Source organism: Taudactylus pleione, unplaced genomic scaffold (genome assembly GCF_031769625.1).
Source record: "Taudactylus pleione unplaced genomic scaffold, aTauple2 ptg000894l, whole genome shotgun sequence".
NCBI classification, from domain to species: Eukaryota; Metazoa; Chordata; class Amphibia; order Anura; family Myobatrachidae; genus Taudactylus; species Taudactylus pleione.
In genome coordinates this window covers 395,852-416,223 of record NW_028285295.1, presented here as the reverse complement: position 1 = coordinate 416,223, position 20,372 = coordinate 395,852, and the positions used below count along the sequence as shown (strand labels likewise).

Sequence of the window (20,372 nt, the reverse complement as noted above, 5' to 3'; positions counted from 1 at the left end):
TACATACACAGTCTGGATTGCAAAAGTGATGCTTGGTTTTAATATAAACTATTACACAGAAAAAATATTCACATTTTTCTCGGAGTAATAATACGGCACTGATGTCCCACGTAGCTATTTCTCTGCAAATGAGAGCAATGGGCAATTTCCATTAATCAGATCAGGGACTAGACGCGGTGTGCAGGGCCTGCTCCAGGTGTCTGAGCACCCTGTGCAGGCCCGTTAGGATGTGCCCTGTCATTGCGTGCGACCAAAATGGGGGGAGGGGTGGCCTCATTAACATAGGCCACACCCCCTAAGTTACATTATTAGGAGACGTGCCCGCATGGCACGCCTCCAAATAACGTCAGGCTGGGGGTAAAGCCCAGCCCTCCGTCACAGGCTGGGCTTTCGCCAGCCCTCTCCTGTCAGTGAATGGATGCCGCGCACATGCTCACTCCGGGGGTCTGGCACCGACACACAGCTGCGGCGGTGGGGGTCCCCAACCTAACGATTTGACCACCCGCGGGCCACTTCGGCGAAGTGGCCCGCGGGTGGAACAGCGGGACAGTACTGAAATCGGGATACTGGGGAGGGGTGCCGCCCTCTATGGGTGGCGACCGTCTGCGACCGCATTGGTTGAACACCCCTAGAGCCGGCCCTGGCGGTGTGCACTAATTATAAGTCATTGAGCCATCCCCACATCACCTTTAGAGCCAGGAGCCAGTGCGGCTCTCTTGATAGCGTAGGTTTTCAGACATCGCTCAAAGGAATCATCCCACAAAGCCACCACTCCGTCCTTCCCACCAGTTACAAAGCCCTGTGATAAGAAAAGCATAGTATCACGTTCATAGAGCATTTTCCCAGCACGGTGTAGCGACAAATAGGAATACACATTATTATGAAATACTAGTATGCCCGTGGCGAACATTTCTCCAATCTAAACCCAGAATATACGTATGGAAAATGCTTCGCTAGATAATGGCTACAACATATGTTAGTACGACGGAATCGGGTAATAAAAGGTGTGCGTGACACATAACCAGCTAAGCCACACCCTTTTATGGTTTTTGAGGATTTTTTTTATTAGTAACATTTCGCCAATTTGTACGTGCGATGATATATTTGGCCATGGACCGTTTCCAGGGGGAACTGCGAGCTCAGCCTCTATAGATGCAAATGATAATGCACAGTTACTCCGCCTCATCGTCTCCCAGCCTCTCGCCAATCAGCAGTTGCCGGCAGCTCTCGTGGAAAGCAGAGAAAAGAGGAGTTGCTATTGAGACGTAAACCCGGGGCTGATTGGCTGGGAGTTGCGAGCCTGCAATCTAGTAGCTGAAGAAAGTAGGTGAGGTAAGAGCGCCCCCTACGGCAGCAGCCACACGTCTTGTGCCGCCCGCACGTCCTCATTATGTAGTAGCTACGTCATGCAGCCATGGCGGCCAAACACGAGCCTAACTGGGCAGAATGTAAACAGTGCCCGCACATGGCTAGGGTCCATGTGAGAGCACAGACCACCAGTACTGCGTGAGAACAGCAGCCGGCGGCCACCCTATCCCGCTTCCCCTGGGTCACTGTGCCGGCTCTGTGTTCTGGTAACTTTCTTGACATTTTAAGATTAACTATACCAAAGCATTTATTATGGTTTTTGTCGAATTTATTTTTCATCAAATTCTATACAGTTTTATTCAAAATTCTGTAATTTATTGCCGATTGAAATCCATCGCAAAAGAATCACATTAATATCTTAGTCTTTGAGACATTCAAATTCAAAGAGCGTTCCGGACAAAAGGACTAAGCAAATTATATCTATAAGATAACTGAAAATGAACAGACACAATAGTCTTTTCTTTTGTTGAAATCCAAGTTACTACTCAACCTCAAGAACTGGCTCATGTAACCTGTCTCTACGATAGCACAATTTAGAAGAGATGATCCGGTCTACAGTAGACATGAATCTCAGGCCCTACATTCTCTAATATATGAAGTGTAAATCTGTTTGCACCTTTGCAATATCGTGTGACTAAAATGGGTCTTATAGGTTCCTGAAGTCTTAACTTATGAAGGAATCCCAGATATTGGGAGTCCGTTCTCATATTACTCCACATTACAGTCAGACTCTGGATTTGTCAGCTGTAAGACACAAGTAAACATTGGCCAAATCAGTCATGACTGGTTCCTCTCACCTTATCTAGGGCGTGCATACTAAACACAGGCCCATCGTGAGCCTTCACAGTTTTCATAAGGAACAAGTCTCTCCAAATACAGACATCACCACTTGATGTTCCAGAATAGGACATCTCTTCTGTCCAGCCGTAAACAACACACATTGTTGTGTCCATCTTCGCCCCAGTTCCTATACAGGCTTTGCGTCCTATAAGACCCCCACCTGCAAGGAAATGACAGCTCACATTTTATAGTGAAACACAGATGGTCAGACTTTTACATTGTTACTTTTTTAATAGATCTTGACATATTATCCATCCTAATGATTCTTCCCACAACTATATTTCTCCACCATAAACTCATTTCACATCTATTTCTATATCAACCCATAGAATTTTAAGTTATTTCTCTCATATGTTTCTCAGAGGTGGATTTATAGTTTTGTTACTTACTATCACAGTTCAATGGTCTTCACAACTTTCTGACTGTGGGGGTCATTCAGACCCGCTCGTGAGCGGCAGTACGCTCGCAAGCGGGTCGATGTCCCCCACTGCGCATGCGCACGACGGAGGGAGCTCCGTCGTGCGCATGCGCGAGACACGGAGAGCGACGGGCTCTCCATCGCTCCGGGTCTCGCACCAAAGTGGGCATGCTGTCGATGTTGATTGACAGCACGCCCCCTTTGGTGGGCGTACCGGGGGCGTGCCTGCCAGACGGAGGCGTTCCCATGGGAACGCCTAAGGTCTCAAGCCGGCCCCACTGACATCACTAGTGATGTCAGTGGGAGTGATTTTGGCTCTGATAGAGCCAAAATCACTCCAGGGCTTGCGGCAGCGAGACCCTACCGCAGGGTCTCCGTCGCAAGCCCGATAGTCGCGATGGTCAAGACCATCGCGACCATCGTCATGGACGCTCGCATAAGCTGTGGGTGGTAACCCACAGCTAGGCGAGCGTCCATGAGGACGCTCCAAAAAAGGTAGGAGGGCCCTGATTCAGAGCGAGCGCTCTGGTCAGAGCATTCATCTCTGAATCAGGCCCTGTATGCAAAAAATGAATGTACATTTAAATGTAACCTTCTTCTTTTCATTATTATGTCACATCATATCACATTTTCTCCTTACCTCCCATCACTACATCTTCCTCATGTCACCTTTTCTCCTTACCTCCCATCACTTTATCTTCCACATGTCACATTTTCTCCTTACCTCCCATCACTACATCTTCCTCATGTCACCTTTTCTCCTTCCCATCACTTCATCTTCCACATATCACCTTTACTCCTTACCTCCCATCACTACATCTTCCACATGTCACCTTTTCTCCTTCCCATCACTTCATCTTCCACATGTCACATTTTCTCCTTACCTCCCATCACTACATCTTCCTCATGTCACCTTTTCTCCTTCCCATCACTTCATCTTCCTCATGTCACCTTTTCTCCTTACCTCCCATCTCTACATCTTCCACATGTAATCTTTTCTCCTTTAAATGACTTCATCTTCCACGTCACCTTTTCTTTTTACCTCCCACCACTTCATCTTCCTCATTACCTCCTATCACTTCATCTTCCTCATGTCACTTTTTCTCCTGACCTCCCATCAATTCATCTTCCTCATGTCACCTTTTCTCCTTCCCATCACTTCATCTTCCACATGTCACCTTTTCTCCTTACCTCCCATCACTTCAACTTCCTCATATCACCTATTCTCCTGACCTCCCATCACTATATCTTCCACATGTCACCTTTTCTCCTTCCCATCACTATATCTTCCACATGTCACCTTTTCTTCTTACCTCCCATCACTTCATCTTCCACATGTCACCTTTTCTCCTTCCCATCACTACATCTTCCACATGTCACCATTTCTCCTTCCCATCACTACATCTTCCACATGTCACCTTTTCTCCTTCCCATCACTACATCTTCCACATGTCACCTTTTCTCCTTCCCATCACTTCATCTTCCACATGCCACCTTTTCTCCTTACCTCCCATCACTACATCTTCCACATGTCACCTTTTCTCCTTCCCATCACTACATCTTCCACATGTCACCTTTTCTCCTTCCCATCACTACATCTTCCACATGTCACCTTTTCTCCTTACTTCCCAACACTACATCTTCCACGTCACCTTTTCTCCTTCCCATCACTTCATCTTCCACATGCCACCTTTTCTCCTTACCTCCCATCACTACATCTTCCACATGTCACCTTTTCTCCTTCCCATCACTACATCTTCCACATGTCACCTTTTCTCCTTCCCATCACTACATCTTCCACATGTCACCTTTTCTCCTTACCTCCCATCACTTCAACTTCCTCATATCACCTATTCTCCTGACCTCCCATCACTACATCTTCCACAAGTCACCTTTTCTCCTTCCCATCACTATATCTTCCATGTCACCTTTTCTTCTTACCTCCCATCACTTCATCTTCCACATGTCACCTTTTCTCCTTCCCATCACTACATCTTCCACGTCACCATTTCTCCTTCCCATCACTACATCTTCCACATGTCACCTTTTCTCCTTCCCATCACTACATCTTCCACATGTCACCTTTTCTCCTTCCCATCACTTCATCTTCCACATGCCACCTTTTCTCCTTACCTCCCATCACTACATCTTCCACATGTCACCTTTTCTCATTCCCATCACTTCATCTTCCACATGTCACCTTTTCTTCTTCCCATCACTTCATCTTCCACATATCACCTTTACTCCTTACCTCCCATCACTTCATCTTCCACATGTCACCTTTTCTCCTTCCCATCACTTCATCTTCCACATGTCACCTTTTCTCCTTCCCATCACTTCATCTTCCACATGCCACCTTTTCTCCTTACCTCCCATCACTACATCTTCCACATGTCACATTTTCTCCTTCCCATCACTACATCTTCCACATGTCACCTTTTCTCCTTACCTCCCATCACTACATCTTCCACATGTCACCTTTTCTCCATCCTATCACTACATCTTCCACATGTCACCTTTTCTTCTTCCCATCACTTCATCTTCCACATATCACCTTTACTCCTTACCTCCCATCACTACATCTTCCACATGTCACCTTTTCTCCTTCCCATCACTTCATCTTCCACATGTCACCTTTTCTCCTTACCTCCCATCACTACATCTTCCACATGTCACCTTTTCTCCATCCTATCACTACATCTTCCACATGTCACCTTTTCTCCTTCCCATCACTTCATCTTCCACATATCACCTTTTCTCCTTACCTCCCATCACTACATCTTCCACATGTCACCTTTTCTCCTTCCCATCACTATCTTCCACATGTCACCTTTTCTCCTTACCTCCCATCACTACATCTTCCACATGTCACCTTTTCTCCATCCTATCACTACATCTTCCACATGTCACCTTTTCTCCTTCCCATCACTTCATCTTCCACATATCACCTTTACTCCTTACCTCCCATCACTTCATCTTCCACATGTCACCTTTACTCCTTACCTCCCACATGTCACCTTTTCTCCTTCCCATCACTATCTTCCACATGTCATCTTTTCTCCTTACCTCCCATCACTACATCTTCCTCATGTCACCTTTTCTCCTTCCTATCACTACATCTTCCACATGTCACCTTTTCTCATTCCCATCACTTCATCTTCCACATGTCACCTTTTCTTCTTCCCATCACTTCATCTTCCACATATCACCTTTACTCCTTACCTCCCATCACTACATCTTCCACATGTCACCTTTTCTCCTTACCTCCCATCACTACATCTTCCACATGTCACCTTTTCTCCATCCTATCACTACATCTTCCACATGTCACCTTTTCTCCTTCCCATCACTTCATCTTCCACATATCACCTTTACTCCTTACCTCCCATCACTTCATCTTCCACATATCACCTTTACTCCTTACCTCCCATCACTACATCTTCCACATGTCACCTTTTCTCCTTCCCATCACTTCATCTTCCACATGTCACCTTTTCTCCTTCCCATCACTTCATCTTCCACATATCACCTTTACTCCTTACCTCCCATCACTACATCTTCCACATGTCACCTTTTCTCCTTCCCATCACTATCTTCCACATGTCACCTTTTCTCCTTACCTCCCATCACTACATCTTCCACATGTCACCTTTTCTCCATCCTATCACTACATCTTCCACATGTCACCTTTTCTCCTTCCTATCACTACATCTTCCACATGTCACCTTTTCTCATTCCCATCACTTCATCTTCCACATGTCACCTTTTCTTCTTCCCATCACTTCATCTTCCACATATCACCTTTACTCCTTACCTCCCATCACTACATCTTCCACATGTCACCTTTTCTCCTTACCTCCCATCACTACATCTTCCACATGTCACCTTTTCTCCATCCTATCACTACATCTTCCACATGTCACCTTTTCTCCTTCCCATCACTTCATCTTCCACATATCACCTTTACTCCTTACCTCCCATCACTTCATCTTCCACATATCACCTTTACTCCTTACCTCCCATCACTACATCTTCCACATGTCACCTTTTCTCCTTCCCATCACTTCATCTTCCACATGTCACCTTTTCTCCTTCCCATCACTTCATCTTCCACATATCACCTTTACTCCTTACCTCCCATCACTTCATCTTCTACGTCACCTTTTCTCCTTCCCTCCCATCACTACATCTTCCTCATTTTAGCTTTTCTACTTCCTATCACTACATCTTCCACATGTCACCTTTTCTCCTTCCTATCACTACATCTTCCACATGTCACCTTTTCTCCTTCCCATCACTTCATCTTCCACATGTCACCTTTTCTCCTTCCCATCACTACATCTTCCACATGTCACCTTTTCTCCTTCCCATCACTACATCTTCCACATGTCACCTTTTCTCCTTCCCATCACTACATCTTCCACATGTCACCTTTTCTCCTTCCCATCACTTCATCTTCCACATGCCACCTTTTCTCCTTACCTCCCATCACTACATCTTCCTCATATCACCTATTCTCCTGACCTCCCATCACTACATATTTCACATGTCACCTTTTCTCCTTCCCTCCCATCACTACATCTTCCTCATTTTAGCTTTTCTACTTCCTATCACTACATCTTCCACATGTCACCTTTTCTCCTTACCTCCCATCACTACATCTTCCACATGTCACCTTTTCTCCTTCCTATCACTACATCTTCCACATGTCACCTTTTCTCCTTCCCATCACTTCATCTTCCACATGTCACCTTTTCTCCTTCCCATCACTACATCTTCCACGTCACCTTTTCTCCTTCCCATCACTACATCTTCCACATGTCACCTTTTCTCCTTCCCATCACTACATCTTCCACATGTCACCTTTTCTCCTTCCCATCACTTCATCTTCCACATGTCACCTTTTCTTCTTCCCATCACTTCATCTTCCACATATCACCTTTACTCCTTACCTCCCATCACTTCATCTTCCACTTATCACCTTTACTCCTTACCTCCCATCACTACATCTTCTACATCACCTTTTCTCCTTACCTCCCATCACTACATCTTCCACATGTCACCTTTTCTCATTCCCATCACTTCATCTTCCACATGTCACCTTTTCTTCTTCCCATCACTTCAACTTCCTCATATCACCTATTCTCCTGACCTCCCATCACTACATATTTCACATGTCACCTTTTCTCCTTCCCTCCCATCACTACATCTTCCTCATTTTAGCTTTTCTACTTCCTATCACTACATCTTCCACATGTCACCTTTTCTCCTTACCTCCCATCACTACATCTTCCACATGTCACCTTTTCTCCTTCCCATCACTTCATCTTCCACATGCCACCTTTTCTCCTTACCTCCCATCACTACATCTTCCTTATGTCACCTTTTCTCCTTCCTATCACATCTTCCACATGTCACCTTTTCTCATTCCCATCACTTCATCTTCCACATGTCACCTTTTCTTCTTCCCATCACTTCATCTTCCACATGTCACCTTTTCTTCTTCCCATCACTTCATCTTCCACATATCACCTTTACTCCTTACCTCCCATCACTTCATCTTCCACATGTCACCTTTTCTCCTTCCCATCACTTCATCTTCCACATGTCACCTTTTCTTCTTCCCATCACTTCATCTTCCACATGCCACCTTTTCTCCTTCCCATCACTTCATCTTCCACATACCACCTTTACTCCTTACCTCCCATCACTTCATCTTCCACATGTCACCTTTTCTCCTTCCCATCACTACATCTTCCACATGTCACCTTTTCTCCTTCCCATCACTTCATCTTCCACATGAGGGCATTGCACGCTGAGCATATCGTGACTGTTCATTAGTGTCACTATGATACCACAGTAATCTCTCCTTTCACCTTTAAAATATCTCTTCCATCTCCTTTACATGATGCAGTTTATTACTCCTGACCTCACTTCTCATCACTGCATATCATTACCGTCTTCTATCCAATATCTCTTCCCGTCACTGCATATCATTACCGTCTTCTATCCAATATCACTTCCCGTCACTGCATATCATTACCGTCTTCTATCCAATATCTCTTCCCGTCACTGCATATCATTACCGTCTTCTATCCAATATCACTTCCCGTCACTGCATATCATTACGTCTTCTATCCAATATCACTTCCCGTCACTGCATATCATTACGTCTTCTATCCAATATCATATATCTTTGTGGTGTTGATAGGTATTTATTTTATGCACAAGGGACGTCGCACCTACAGTATAGCACAGGAAGGATGGTGAGGGGGAAGCACAGAAAAAGAGGTGTCGGGAGGGGGTGATATCAGGAACTTCAAATATATATATATTTTTTTTCTTATTGGTTACTTCTTTGCTAAAAAGCTTCTGTTTATTGGTATAGTGGATAACTACAACCCCATGGTTAGAATTGTATTTAACAATGAACTACAAAAAATTATTTTCTGCTCGCTTTGGCAAATCATTATCTAGCTAATGTGCTGATACAGATGAGTAGGTAGGAGCAGCCTGTGCTCAGTATACAGCTCCATACACAACACACGCACCACATGTGAGCTCAGCAGACACCTACCAGGTCCTCCCAGAAATGATACTCTCTAAGACATAACAACCTCTGATCTCCTGTATCTGTACGGCGACGGTTCCTCTCATGCTGCGTATGATGAAAATACGGGTAACCTACTAGAGAATAATAGTATATCTGGTGTACCTGCTCGCCTCCAGAACCTCATGTGCTTCACCCCAGCAGTGATCAGCTTATCCGGCATGTAAGGGTTAATCTTCACCACAAATATTTTATCTTTACTTCCTCTGGGAAAAAGAGGAGAGAACAGATAGGATGGGTGGGTGACACATTGGGGGCTTCAGTCAGAAATTATGGGGCGTCAACAGCTGCCAATATAAAAGGTTTGTATTATGTCCATAAATTATACCAAGCATGGAACCTTCCGGCAGAGGACAAGATGTTCTGTAGCAGCAACAGAGACTAAGCTGATGTTCAGAAAGTTAACCCCTACCAAGCTGTTTAAAGGTTATTTTTGACAGCGCACAAAGTGCTCCTACCCCCATGCACTATTCCAACGCTACCATTCACTACCGCCATGCACTATTCCAACGCTACCGTTCACTAACGCCATGCACTATTCGAACGCTACCATTCACTACCGCCATGCACTATTCCAACGTTACCATTCACTACCGCCATGCATTACTCCAACACTACCATTCACTACCGCCATGCACTATTCCAACGCTACCATTCACTACCGCCATGCACTATTCTAACGCTACCATTCACTACAGCCATGCACTATTCTAACGCTACCATTCACTACCGCCATGCACTATTCTAACGCTACCATTCAATACCGCCTTGCACTATTCCAAAGCTACCATTCACTACCGCCATGCACTATTCCAACGCTACCATTCACTAACGCCATGCACTATTCTAACGCTACCATTCAATACCGCCTTGCACTATTCCAATGCTACCATTCACTCACGCCATGCACTATTCCAATGCTACCATCCACTATCGCCATGCACTATTCCAACGCTACCATTCACTACCGCCATGCACTATTCTAACACTACCATTCACTACCGCCATACACTATTCCAACGCTACCATTCACTACAGCCATGCACTATTCTAACGCTACCATTCACTAACGCCATGCACTATTCCAAAGCAACCATTCACTACCTCCATGCACTATTCCAAAGCTAAATTAAACAATTATGCGAATAAGCAAAAGTACAAAAAAGTCTTACTGGTGCACTCTTGAGACAGTTTGAATAGGACAAATGAAAAAAATAAATAATTGACAACAGAGAAATAAGTTTTTTAAATAGATAATACTTAACTTTTACTAATTAATTTTAAAAAAGAGAAAACAGAGCGTGTATACACATCTAAGTGCCTGAGATCTCAAAAATAAACATATTTAATAACATAGTACATCAATGAATTATACATATGAGAACAACCTTGGCGAAAATATTGGTACCCAATTCCTAGTGTGTTATAATAACCAATAAATAAATCATAAATTGATACGAAAATTGGGATAAAAACCCACCTTCTTCAATTGTCAAATGTGTGAGCAAAATTATTGCTCAACCAAGTATTGGTTTAAACACATCAAAAAGAGACGTAGCCGCATATCACAATAATCAATCTTAATGTATATAAAATGTCAGAGCATTAAAGATAGCTAAGAATCTATCTTGTCATTTAACTTTCAGATTTAATTTGAGGGTAGTTACATCCATTTATGTATATAAATTCTTTTGTTTTATATATACTCTTGGGTACTGATTCAGATTCTCTTATTAAGTACCTTGTTTAAGTGAGCATTATCACTTGTCAGAGTGTAGTTAAATGACAAGATAGATTCTTAACTATCTTTGATGCTCTGACATTTTATATACATTAAGATTGATTATTGTGATATGCGGCTACGTCCCTTTTTGATGTGTTTAAACTAGGGATGAGCGGGTTCGGTTCCCTGAGAACCGAACCCACCCGAACTTCGGGGATCCGGGGCGATCCGAGCCCAAGCTCGGATCTCCCTGTCTGCCCCGGATCCCTCTCCCGAGGCAAAACCTCGAGATCTGCTGTCGGATCTCGAGGTTTTGCCTCGAGCGGCCATTTAAAAAAAAATGCCTTTGCCTTTAATGGGCAAAGTGCTGATTGGCTGACAGAGCCGTCTGTCACGGCTCTCAGCCAATCAGCATTATGGTGCTCATTTGCATGTAGCACGGACTCGTGAGATCCGTGCTACATGCATCTGTGTGATTGACAGTGACACAGAGCACAGATGGGTCAGTGAGACCCGTCTGTGCTGCTGTGTATTTCAATGACACAGATGCACGCACGGACCAGGAGATCCGTGCTACTTGCATCTGTGTCATTGACACAGAGCACTAAAGGGTCCGTGAGACCCGTCTGTGCTGCTGTGGTAAATAAAAAAAAAAAAACCTGTGTAAAAAGAGAAAAAAATGGCGTGCCCCCCCCCCAAAAAAAGAGCAACCAGCCCCGGGCATTAGTGACCCAGTGCTGGGTGTGCTTAAATACAGGGGACAAACGACATAGGGGTCCCCTGTACTTAAACACAACCAGCACCGGGCTAGTCAGAACCAGAGCTGGTTGCCAAAATACGGGGGACAAACGACGTAGGGGTCCCCCGTATTCTGCGCAACCAGCTCTGGGCTCTGATCCGGTCCTGGTTCTGGAAATACAGGGGAAAAAAATGAGTAGGGTTCCCCTGTATGTTCCAGAACCAGCACTGGACTTTTTCTAGCGGGGGGCTGATGCCACAGCCAGGGGAGCCCTTTCACCGGGCCCCCCAGCCGCAGCATCAGCCCTGACCGCTAGTCAGCCCAGGCCGGGGATCCCTGGAGAGCTGGGGACCCCCCCAATAAAGGGGTCACCCTCTCCAGGGCACCCCAGGCCCAGGCTGATAGCCCGGGGCTATCCCCGCCACCCCTGGTGGCGGTGGGTGGCGGGTTGATTGTGTGGTGTGGTGTAAATAAAGAATATCAAACATTGTCTTTACAAGTAGAACTGCAAGTCCCAGCAAGCCTGCCCCGCATGCTGGTACTTGGAGAACCACAAGTACCAGCATGCAGGGCATTAAGGGCCCACTAGTACCTGTAGTTCACCTGTAAAAAATGTTTAAAAAAAACACAGGACACACACACCGTGACAGTATAAGTTTATTAAACATACATACACACACACACATGTACACATACTCACCTATGTAACCTGTAGCATCGGTCCACTTGTCCGGTAAAGTATCCATAGGGGACCTGTGAAAAAAAACATACTCACCATCTCCTATGCGAGGTTCTGTCCTCTTCGTTCCAAAGTAGGCATCCCCGGACTTGGCAAAAAAAAAAAACGAAAACGCGATCCACGAACTTAGTACCGTTCTATAGAACGGTACTTCCCGAATGAGAGCTTAGCGGCGGGGTATCACCATGGAAACCCCGCTGCTAAGCGTTCATTGGCTGAGAGAGGCCATCTCCCGTCTCTCTCAGCCAATGAACGGCTCCCTCCATTGTAGTCAATGCTGGGAGCCGCAAGGTTATTAAAGTTTACCCTGCGGTTCCCACCATTGACTACAATGGAGGGAGCCGTTCATTGGCTGAGAGACGGGAGATGACCTCTCTCAGCCAATGAACGCTTAGCAGCGGGGTTTCCATGGTGATACCCCGCCGCTAAGCTCTCATTCGGGAAGTACCGTTCTATAGAACGGTACTAAGTTCGTGGATCGCGTTTTCGTTTTTTTTTTTTGCCAAGTCCGGGGATGCCTACTTTGGAACGAAGAGGACAGAACCTCGCATAGGAGATGGTGAGTATGTTTTTTTTCACAGGTCCCCTAGGGATACTTTACCGGACAAGTGGACCGATGCTACAGGTTACATAGGTGAGTATGTGTACATGTGTGTGTGTGTATGTATGTTTAATAAACTTATACTGTCACGGTGTGTGTGTCCTGTGTTTTTTTAAACATTTTTTTTACAGGTGAACTACAGGTACTAGTGGGCCCTTAATGCCCTGCATGCTGGTACTTGTGGTTCTCCAAGTACCAGCATGCGGGGCAGGCTAGCTGGGACTTGCAGTTCTACTTGTAAAGACAATGTTTGATATTCTTTATTTACACCACACCACACAATCAACCCGCCACCCACCGCCACCAGGGGTGGCGGGGATAGCCCCGGGCTATCAGCCTGGGCCTGGGGTGCCCTGGAGAGGGTGACCCCTTTATTGGGGGGGTCCCCAGCTCTCCAGGGATCCCCGGCCTGGGCTGACTAGCGGTCAGGGTTGATGCTGCGGCTGGGGGGCCCGGTGAAAGGGCTCCCCTGGCTGTGGCATCAGCCCCCCGCTAGAAAAAGTCCAGTGCTGGTTCTGGAACATACAGGGGAACCCTACTCATTTTTTGTCCCCTATATTTCCAGAACCAGGACCGGATCAGAGCCCAGAGCTGGTTGCGCAGAATACAGGGGACCCCTACGTCGTTTGTCCCCCGTATTTTGGCAACCAGCGCTGGTTCTGACTAGCCCGGTGCTGGTTGTGCTTAAGTACAGGGGACCCCTACGTCATTTGTCCCCTGTATTTAAGCACACCCAGCACTGGGTTACTAATGCCCGGGGCTGGTTGCTCTTTTTTGGGGGGGTGCACGCCATTTTTTTCTTTTTTTACACAGGTTTTTTTTTTTTTTTTTACCACAGCAGCACAGACGGGTCTCACGGACCTGTCATTGCTCTGTGCCAATCACACAGATGCATGTAGCACGGATCTCCCGGGTTCGTGCTACATGCAAATGGGCACCATAACGCTGATTGGCTTCCTGTCTGCCACTGCAGTGCCACTCCTAGATGGGCCACGTGTTTGTGCCGCCCCCTTGTGTCGCTTAGCATAGTCATCCAGCTTCCTCGGTACAACCTTTTGGCCTAAAAACAATATTGTGAGGTGTGAGGTGTTCAGAATAGAGTGGAAATGAGTGGAAATTAATGTTATTGGGGTTATTAATAGCGTAGGAACAAAAAAAGGCCCATTTATGTGATTTTAGCGTTTTTTTTTTATTTTTTAAGAAAAAATCCAGATCCAAAACACAAAACCCAGAACCCAAAACACGGAAGGGTGGTTTTGGCAAAACCAATCCAGATCCAAAACACGAAGAAAGATCCAGATCCAAAACCAAAACACAAAACACGAAAAGTGTCCGGTGCACACCCCTAGTTTAAACCAATATTTGGTTGAGCACTTAGATGTGTATCTATCAATACACTCTGTTTTCTCTTTTTTAAAATTGATTAGTAAAAGTTAAGTATTATCTATTTAAAAAATGTATTTCTCTGTTGTCAATTATTAATTTTTTTCATTTGTCCTATTCAAACTGTCTCAAGAGTGCACCAGTGAGACTTTTTTGTCCTTTTGCTTCTTCGCATAATTGTTTAATTGTGATTTTTACAAATTTGTCTGGTGGCATCACCAACCATAGTATAAGTCTTATTATAATTTATCTCAGTTAAGACCTTAATGTTGGTTTTTTGATTATTACTATTATTATTTTGGAATTGATATATGATCCATCTGGTTGTCTAGTGCGGACCCCACACAAACCCCCTTTTTTCAGAGTACTGTTCAAACTGAGGTCTCTCAGATAAGGGGGCTGCACAGCCATATCAGTATATACATACACATATATATATATGACCATTAAACCCCTCTGGTGAGGGTATTGAATTTACTAAGACTCTGAGTGCCGCCTGATCTTTGTTATTTATACAGTTTAGGGGTGCTGTCCCCCTTGGAGGGCACCAGAGCAAATATTGGGCTATATGCCCCATGACACGGAGTGTGGGAGTGCCGGTGCACCGCATTGTATGTATATATATATATATATATATATATATATATATACACACACATACATACACACAATATAAAACAATATTTCTTTACCTTTTTTCAGTTTTTCTTAATCTTTTCTCATTAATTTTGTCTCTCTCCCTTATTTATTTTCCATCCTATTTCTTCCATTAATAACATTTAACTTCCATTTGTTTTAGAACATATCCTTAGTTTATTCTATCACTTTATTGCTGCTATTTATTTCATATCAATATTTGAAACTTGATTATGACAAGTTTTAATTTAAAGACTGAATTGACCAACAGGAGGCGTTTAGACAATCTTGACAACATCTTCCCAACTGATTTGGGAAACCACATAACAGATATAAGTTGGGAGGAAGATCTTAATAAATTGAAAAGGACACTTCAGAGACAAATTAGATTAAATTGGGATTTGACCAGTTTGGAAAATTATCATAAACAAAAAATTACCCCTAGGGGTTTAAGACCCAAAGTTTTTCCAACTTTTGATCTCTGCAGAGATAACTTAAAAAAGGAGTGGGAAAATAGTCTGCTCAAATGCTCACAAGAATTAATAGGCATTCTTATCCAACATAACAATTTGGTCCTGGATGAATGCACTAGGGACATTGAACAATTAGGTACCAAATTGGAACAATGGAAACAGAACTCAAGTTTTCAAATAGTATTTGTTAAAATTAAAGAATATTTGGAGGAATATGAAAATACCATCATTGAGCGGAAGCGCAACAAATTGTTTAGAGACAAACGAGATTTTGTATCTGGACAAATTTTCCGTTGGAACAAACCACAGAGAAGAGAAGCTACTGCGGGAGCAGAAGGTACTCCATCTTCCTCTGAGATAGAAGTTTCCGATACGGAAGAATATAGCGGTTCTACCTCCTATTCAAGGAATTTATCATCTCATAGAGCAGATAAACCATTACATTTTCCTTCTTCCTCTTCCTCCTTCTCTTTTTTAGAAGAAGATACCAGGGGTACACGCAGACGCCCCACAAGAAACAAATTAGGCGGGGGAGGAAGAAGAAGATGGGAATCCCCATCGCCAAATCGGTACGTGACCAGGAGAAACAAGAAGACGTAATAGATTCTTCCTCTACCCTAAAAGTTATCAATTTGTCTGAACACACTCTAACATCGGTACAAATGGAGGTCCTTAGTAAGGGTCTTTCTTTTTCGCCCTGTAACCACTTTGATAGATTCAAGTGGGAAACTAATCTGCGTCTTTGTGGACGCAAATTGTTACTATCCAAATTTCATAATTCTCGAGTTAGAGAATCTGAAGATCTAGTCACCGGATCAGATTCTACTTCATTGTCAAAATTGGAGGAACAAGCTATTTTAGCCTTGGAAGATCTTGCAGAAGAACAGAAACAGGAAGCAAACCTCCACGAACCATATGTAAAAAACGTTCTACTTTCTTTCCATCCGAAAGCATATGTCCAGAAGTAAAAAGTTTTTCTTAATATGGTGTCCAATGACTTTGACAAACTTCACAAACGACAGAAATGGCTTAAACCAAAGAAAAATCTAAATTTCAATCAAAGACAAACCATGAAAGAAATCAGGAACTGGGAGGATGTATTAATTAAACCTTCAGATAAAGGTGAAAATATTGTTATCTGGCCACTTAATCTTTATCTTCAAGAAGCCAACAGGCAATTAAGTGATACATCATGGTACCACACCACATTATTTGATCCTTCTCATAATTTCAAATATCTGTATTCTAGGTTGATTAATAGGGTCTTGGATGGTGTCATCTCTAAAATAGAATATGACTATTTGGATACACCCCACCCTAGGACTCCAACTTTTTATCAATCACCCAAGGTTCATAAAGATCTATTGAATCCACCCGGTAGACCCATAGTCTCTGGGAATGGCGGACTTTTGGAGAAAGCCAGCTGCTTCTTGGACGTACATTTAAGGCAACATGTTTTAAGCCTACCTTCATATGTTAAGGACACGACAGATGTTCTTCGCAAATTACATGATGTATGTCTTGAAGATGGATACCTGTTGGTGAGTCTAGATGTCGAAACATTGTACATTTCCATCATTCATGAGTTAGGGATCCAAGCTGTGAAATATTTCCTCACTATGGAAGGCATTGGACCTTTTCAGGAATTTCTTTTGGATCTTCTGCATTTCGTATTACATCATAATTACTTCATTTTCAATAACCATTTCCACATCCAAGAGAGAGGTACTGCAATGGGAGCAGCATGTGCTCCCACATATGCTAACCTCTTTCTTGGATGGTGGGAGAGAGAAGTTGTCTTCACAGAGGATCAGGATGATTTTACGCAACATGTAATTTCATGGATGAGATATATCGATGACATCCTGCTAATCTGGGACGGAACGCAAGAACAGCTAAACAATTTTATTACTTCCCTCAACACTAACCAACTCATCTTAAAATTGACCTATGTCAGTAGCAAGACAACTGTTTCGTTTCTTGATCTCATGATCTATAGAGGTGACGACAATTCCATACAGACTGAAATTTTCCGCAAACAGACATCCACTAATAGTCTGTTACATAATTCTAGTCCCCATTTCCCTCCAACGATCCTCAATATTCCTTAAGTTGAATTCCTGAGGATACGCCGTAACTGTTCCAATGAAAATACATATAACAATGTAAAGAACTGTCATTGAGATTACGCGAAAGAGGATATAGCAATCGGTCTATTAAGAAAGCCAAATATGAAGTTGACAAGAAATCACATGAATCTCTTATCTTTCAACATAAACCTCAGAAGTTAGATAAGAATACCATTAGATTCAGAGGTGACTTTTGCAGTAGTTGGCGAGAAGCAAGGGCAATTCTACAGAAACATTTGCCGATTCTGTTATCTGATGAAGATCTGGCCAAGATTTGGACAAACAAATCAATACGAGTTGGCGTAGGGCCCCTAACCTTAGGGACTTCCTAGTAAAAAGTCATTTTACACAAATTAGAAATAAACATCCTCACACAATTGGCAGCTATCCATGTGGGAATTGTAAGATATGTCCACATATAGCAAACATCCAGACAATTGTGGACAAGTATGGTCAGAAAATGGAGGTAAAAGATTTCTTCAATTGTCGAACCACCAATGTGATATACAGGATCACGTGTACCTGTCCACAACAATATATCGGGATGACGACAAGGATTCTCAAGGTCAGGGCCCTGGAACATCTGGGCAAAATACGCAATGCATCCAGTGATCTATTGAAAATGAAACAGATCACTACAGTGGCCAGACATTTTCTTAATAGACATGCAGGGAAGACACAGGATTTTAAAATCTGTGGACTTGAAAGGGTCAAATTGGGGCTCAGAGGTGGAGATATCAACAAAACTCTAGCCATGAAGGAGAGCGAATGGATCTTCAATCTGGGAACTTTAGAACCCACTGGACTTAATGAGAACATTAATTACAGTGTTTTTTTGAAAGATTAAATTTACTCAGATCAGACAGTATAGATCTTTCACTACTATATATTTAATATTTTTCAATCTTTTCACATATTGCTCTATTGCGCATATATAGGATTTTGAGCAATTTTTCATATTTTATTCACCATTACACTATACTCTCTGTTTTTATTTCACATACAGTCTATCTTTCTTTTTAATTTTGATTATGCACCCTTTCTTTTTTTACTGTTATCCTAGAATATTTCTTTGTCCTAAGGATGATTACTATTATTTTCATATCTTTATGAACAAGAATGGAATATATTCACACTCTTATCCTCATCCACTGATTATTCACTTTATAGCTCCCTCACTCACTATTTTTTATTTATCTACACTTGCGAGCTTTATATTTACATTTTTGATGCAAAGTGTATTGCACTAATCTCATCACTTATTAATTTGTGTTCACTCACATTTTATACTTTTTCTCTTCTTCCTTATTTTTTATCCCATATCATTCATCACCAGAGATTCTTCACTTTGTTTTTCTTTCACCATATTGCACCTATATATTTTTTCGATCACATTATTTTTTCTATCACGTTTTTACTGTTTTATTATATTTGCCACATCACATTCATTTACATTACTATTCTATTATTAGAATGTATTTAATATTTTTTTATACGTATATTATTTTGTCATGTTTTTATATGAATTGGTATATTGGATATATGCACACACATAGATATGCATGCTCACATATGGGGATACATATGGGGATACATATGAGATATATATATAATCTCATATGTGTTCATATAGACATTTTTTGGTATGTGCTACCACTTCAGTGATTAATTACGAAGTGGTTTTCTGTTCTATTTTGATATTTCACTATGGGAGGCTTTTGAGTAAGAATCATTGTTGTCATTTATTTTGTCTCACAGTCTAATTACTGTATATAATTTAATTTTTAGGATTGTGGATGGCATTCTTTGTGTGTAGCATATCAGATTATTCTGGTTTTATAATTATCACTTTCTTAATATCATTCATATTATTGTACACTTGGTTATATATGTGTTCTTTTTATATGTATATATATACAATTTTTTATTTCATTATATATATTGAGTTTTATACAGTGAGACTTTCTATTCTTTTGTTTTATATATATTCTTGGGTACTGGATTCAGATTCTCCTATTAAGTACCTCGTTTAAGTGAGCATTATCACTTGTCAGAGTGTAGTTAAATGACAAGATAGATTCTTAACTATCTTTGATGCTCTCACATTTTATATACATTAACATTGATTATTGTGATATGCGACTATATCCCTTTTTGATGTGTTTAAAGTAAACCAATATTTGGTTGAGCAATAATTTTGGTCACACATTTGACAATTGAAGAAGGTGGGTTTTTATCCCAATTTTCCCATCAATTTATGATTTATTTATTGGTTATTATAACACACTAGGAATTGGGTACCAATATTTTCGCCAAGACTGTTCTCATATGTATAATTCATTGATGTACTATGTTACTAAATATGTTTATTTTTTAGATCTCAGGCACTTAGATGTGTATCTATCAATACACTCTCTGTTTTCTCTTTTTTAAAATTGATTAGTAAAAGTTAAGTATTATCTATTTAAAAAAATTATTTCTCTATTGTCAATTATTTTTTTTTTCATTTGTCCTATTCAAACTGTCTCAAGAGTGCACCAGTAAGACTTTTTTGTCCTTTTGCTTCTTTGCATAATTAATTGTGATTTTTACAAATTTGTCTGGTAGCACCACGAACCATAGTATAAGTCTTATTATAATTTATCTCAGTTAAGACCTTAATGTTGGTTATTTGATTATTACTATTATTATTTTGGAATTGATATATGATCCA

General features: G+C 42.1%; 1 protein-coding gene across 3 annotated transcripts in view; it reads right to left on the bottom strand.

Annotated features, from left to right (window-relative positions):
• The window catches only part of EML5 (EMAP like 5), a 256,157-nt gene that overhangs the window by 99,551 nt on the left and 136,234 nt on the right, over window positions 1-20,372 (bottom strand). For all 3 annotated transcript variants that reach the window (XM_088459090.1, XM_088459091.1, XM_088459089.1), the window contains exons 17-19: window positions 9,342-9,442; window positions 2,166-2,368; window positions 688-799 (exon numbers count right to left, since the gene is read on the bottom strand). In XM_088459090.1, the coding sequence (XP_088315216.1) occupies window positions 688-799; window positions 2,166-2,368; window positions 9,342-9,442 (416 nt within the window). The remainder of the gene's footprint in view (window positions 1-687; window positions 800-2,165; window positions 2,369-9,341; window positions 9,443-20,372) is intronic.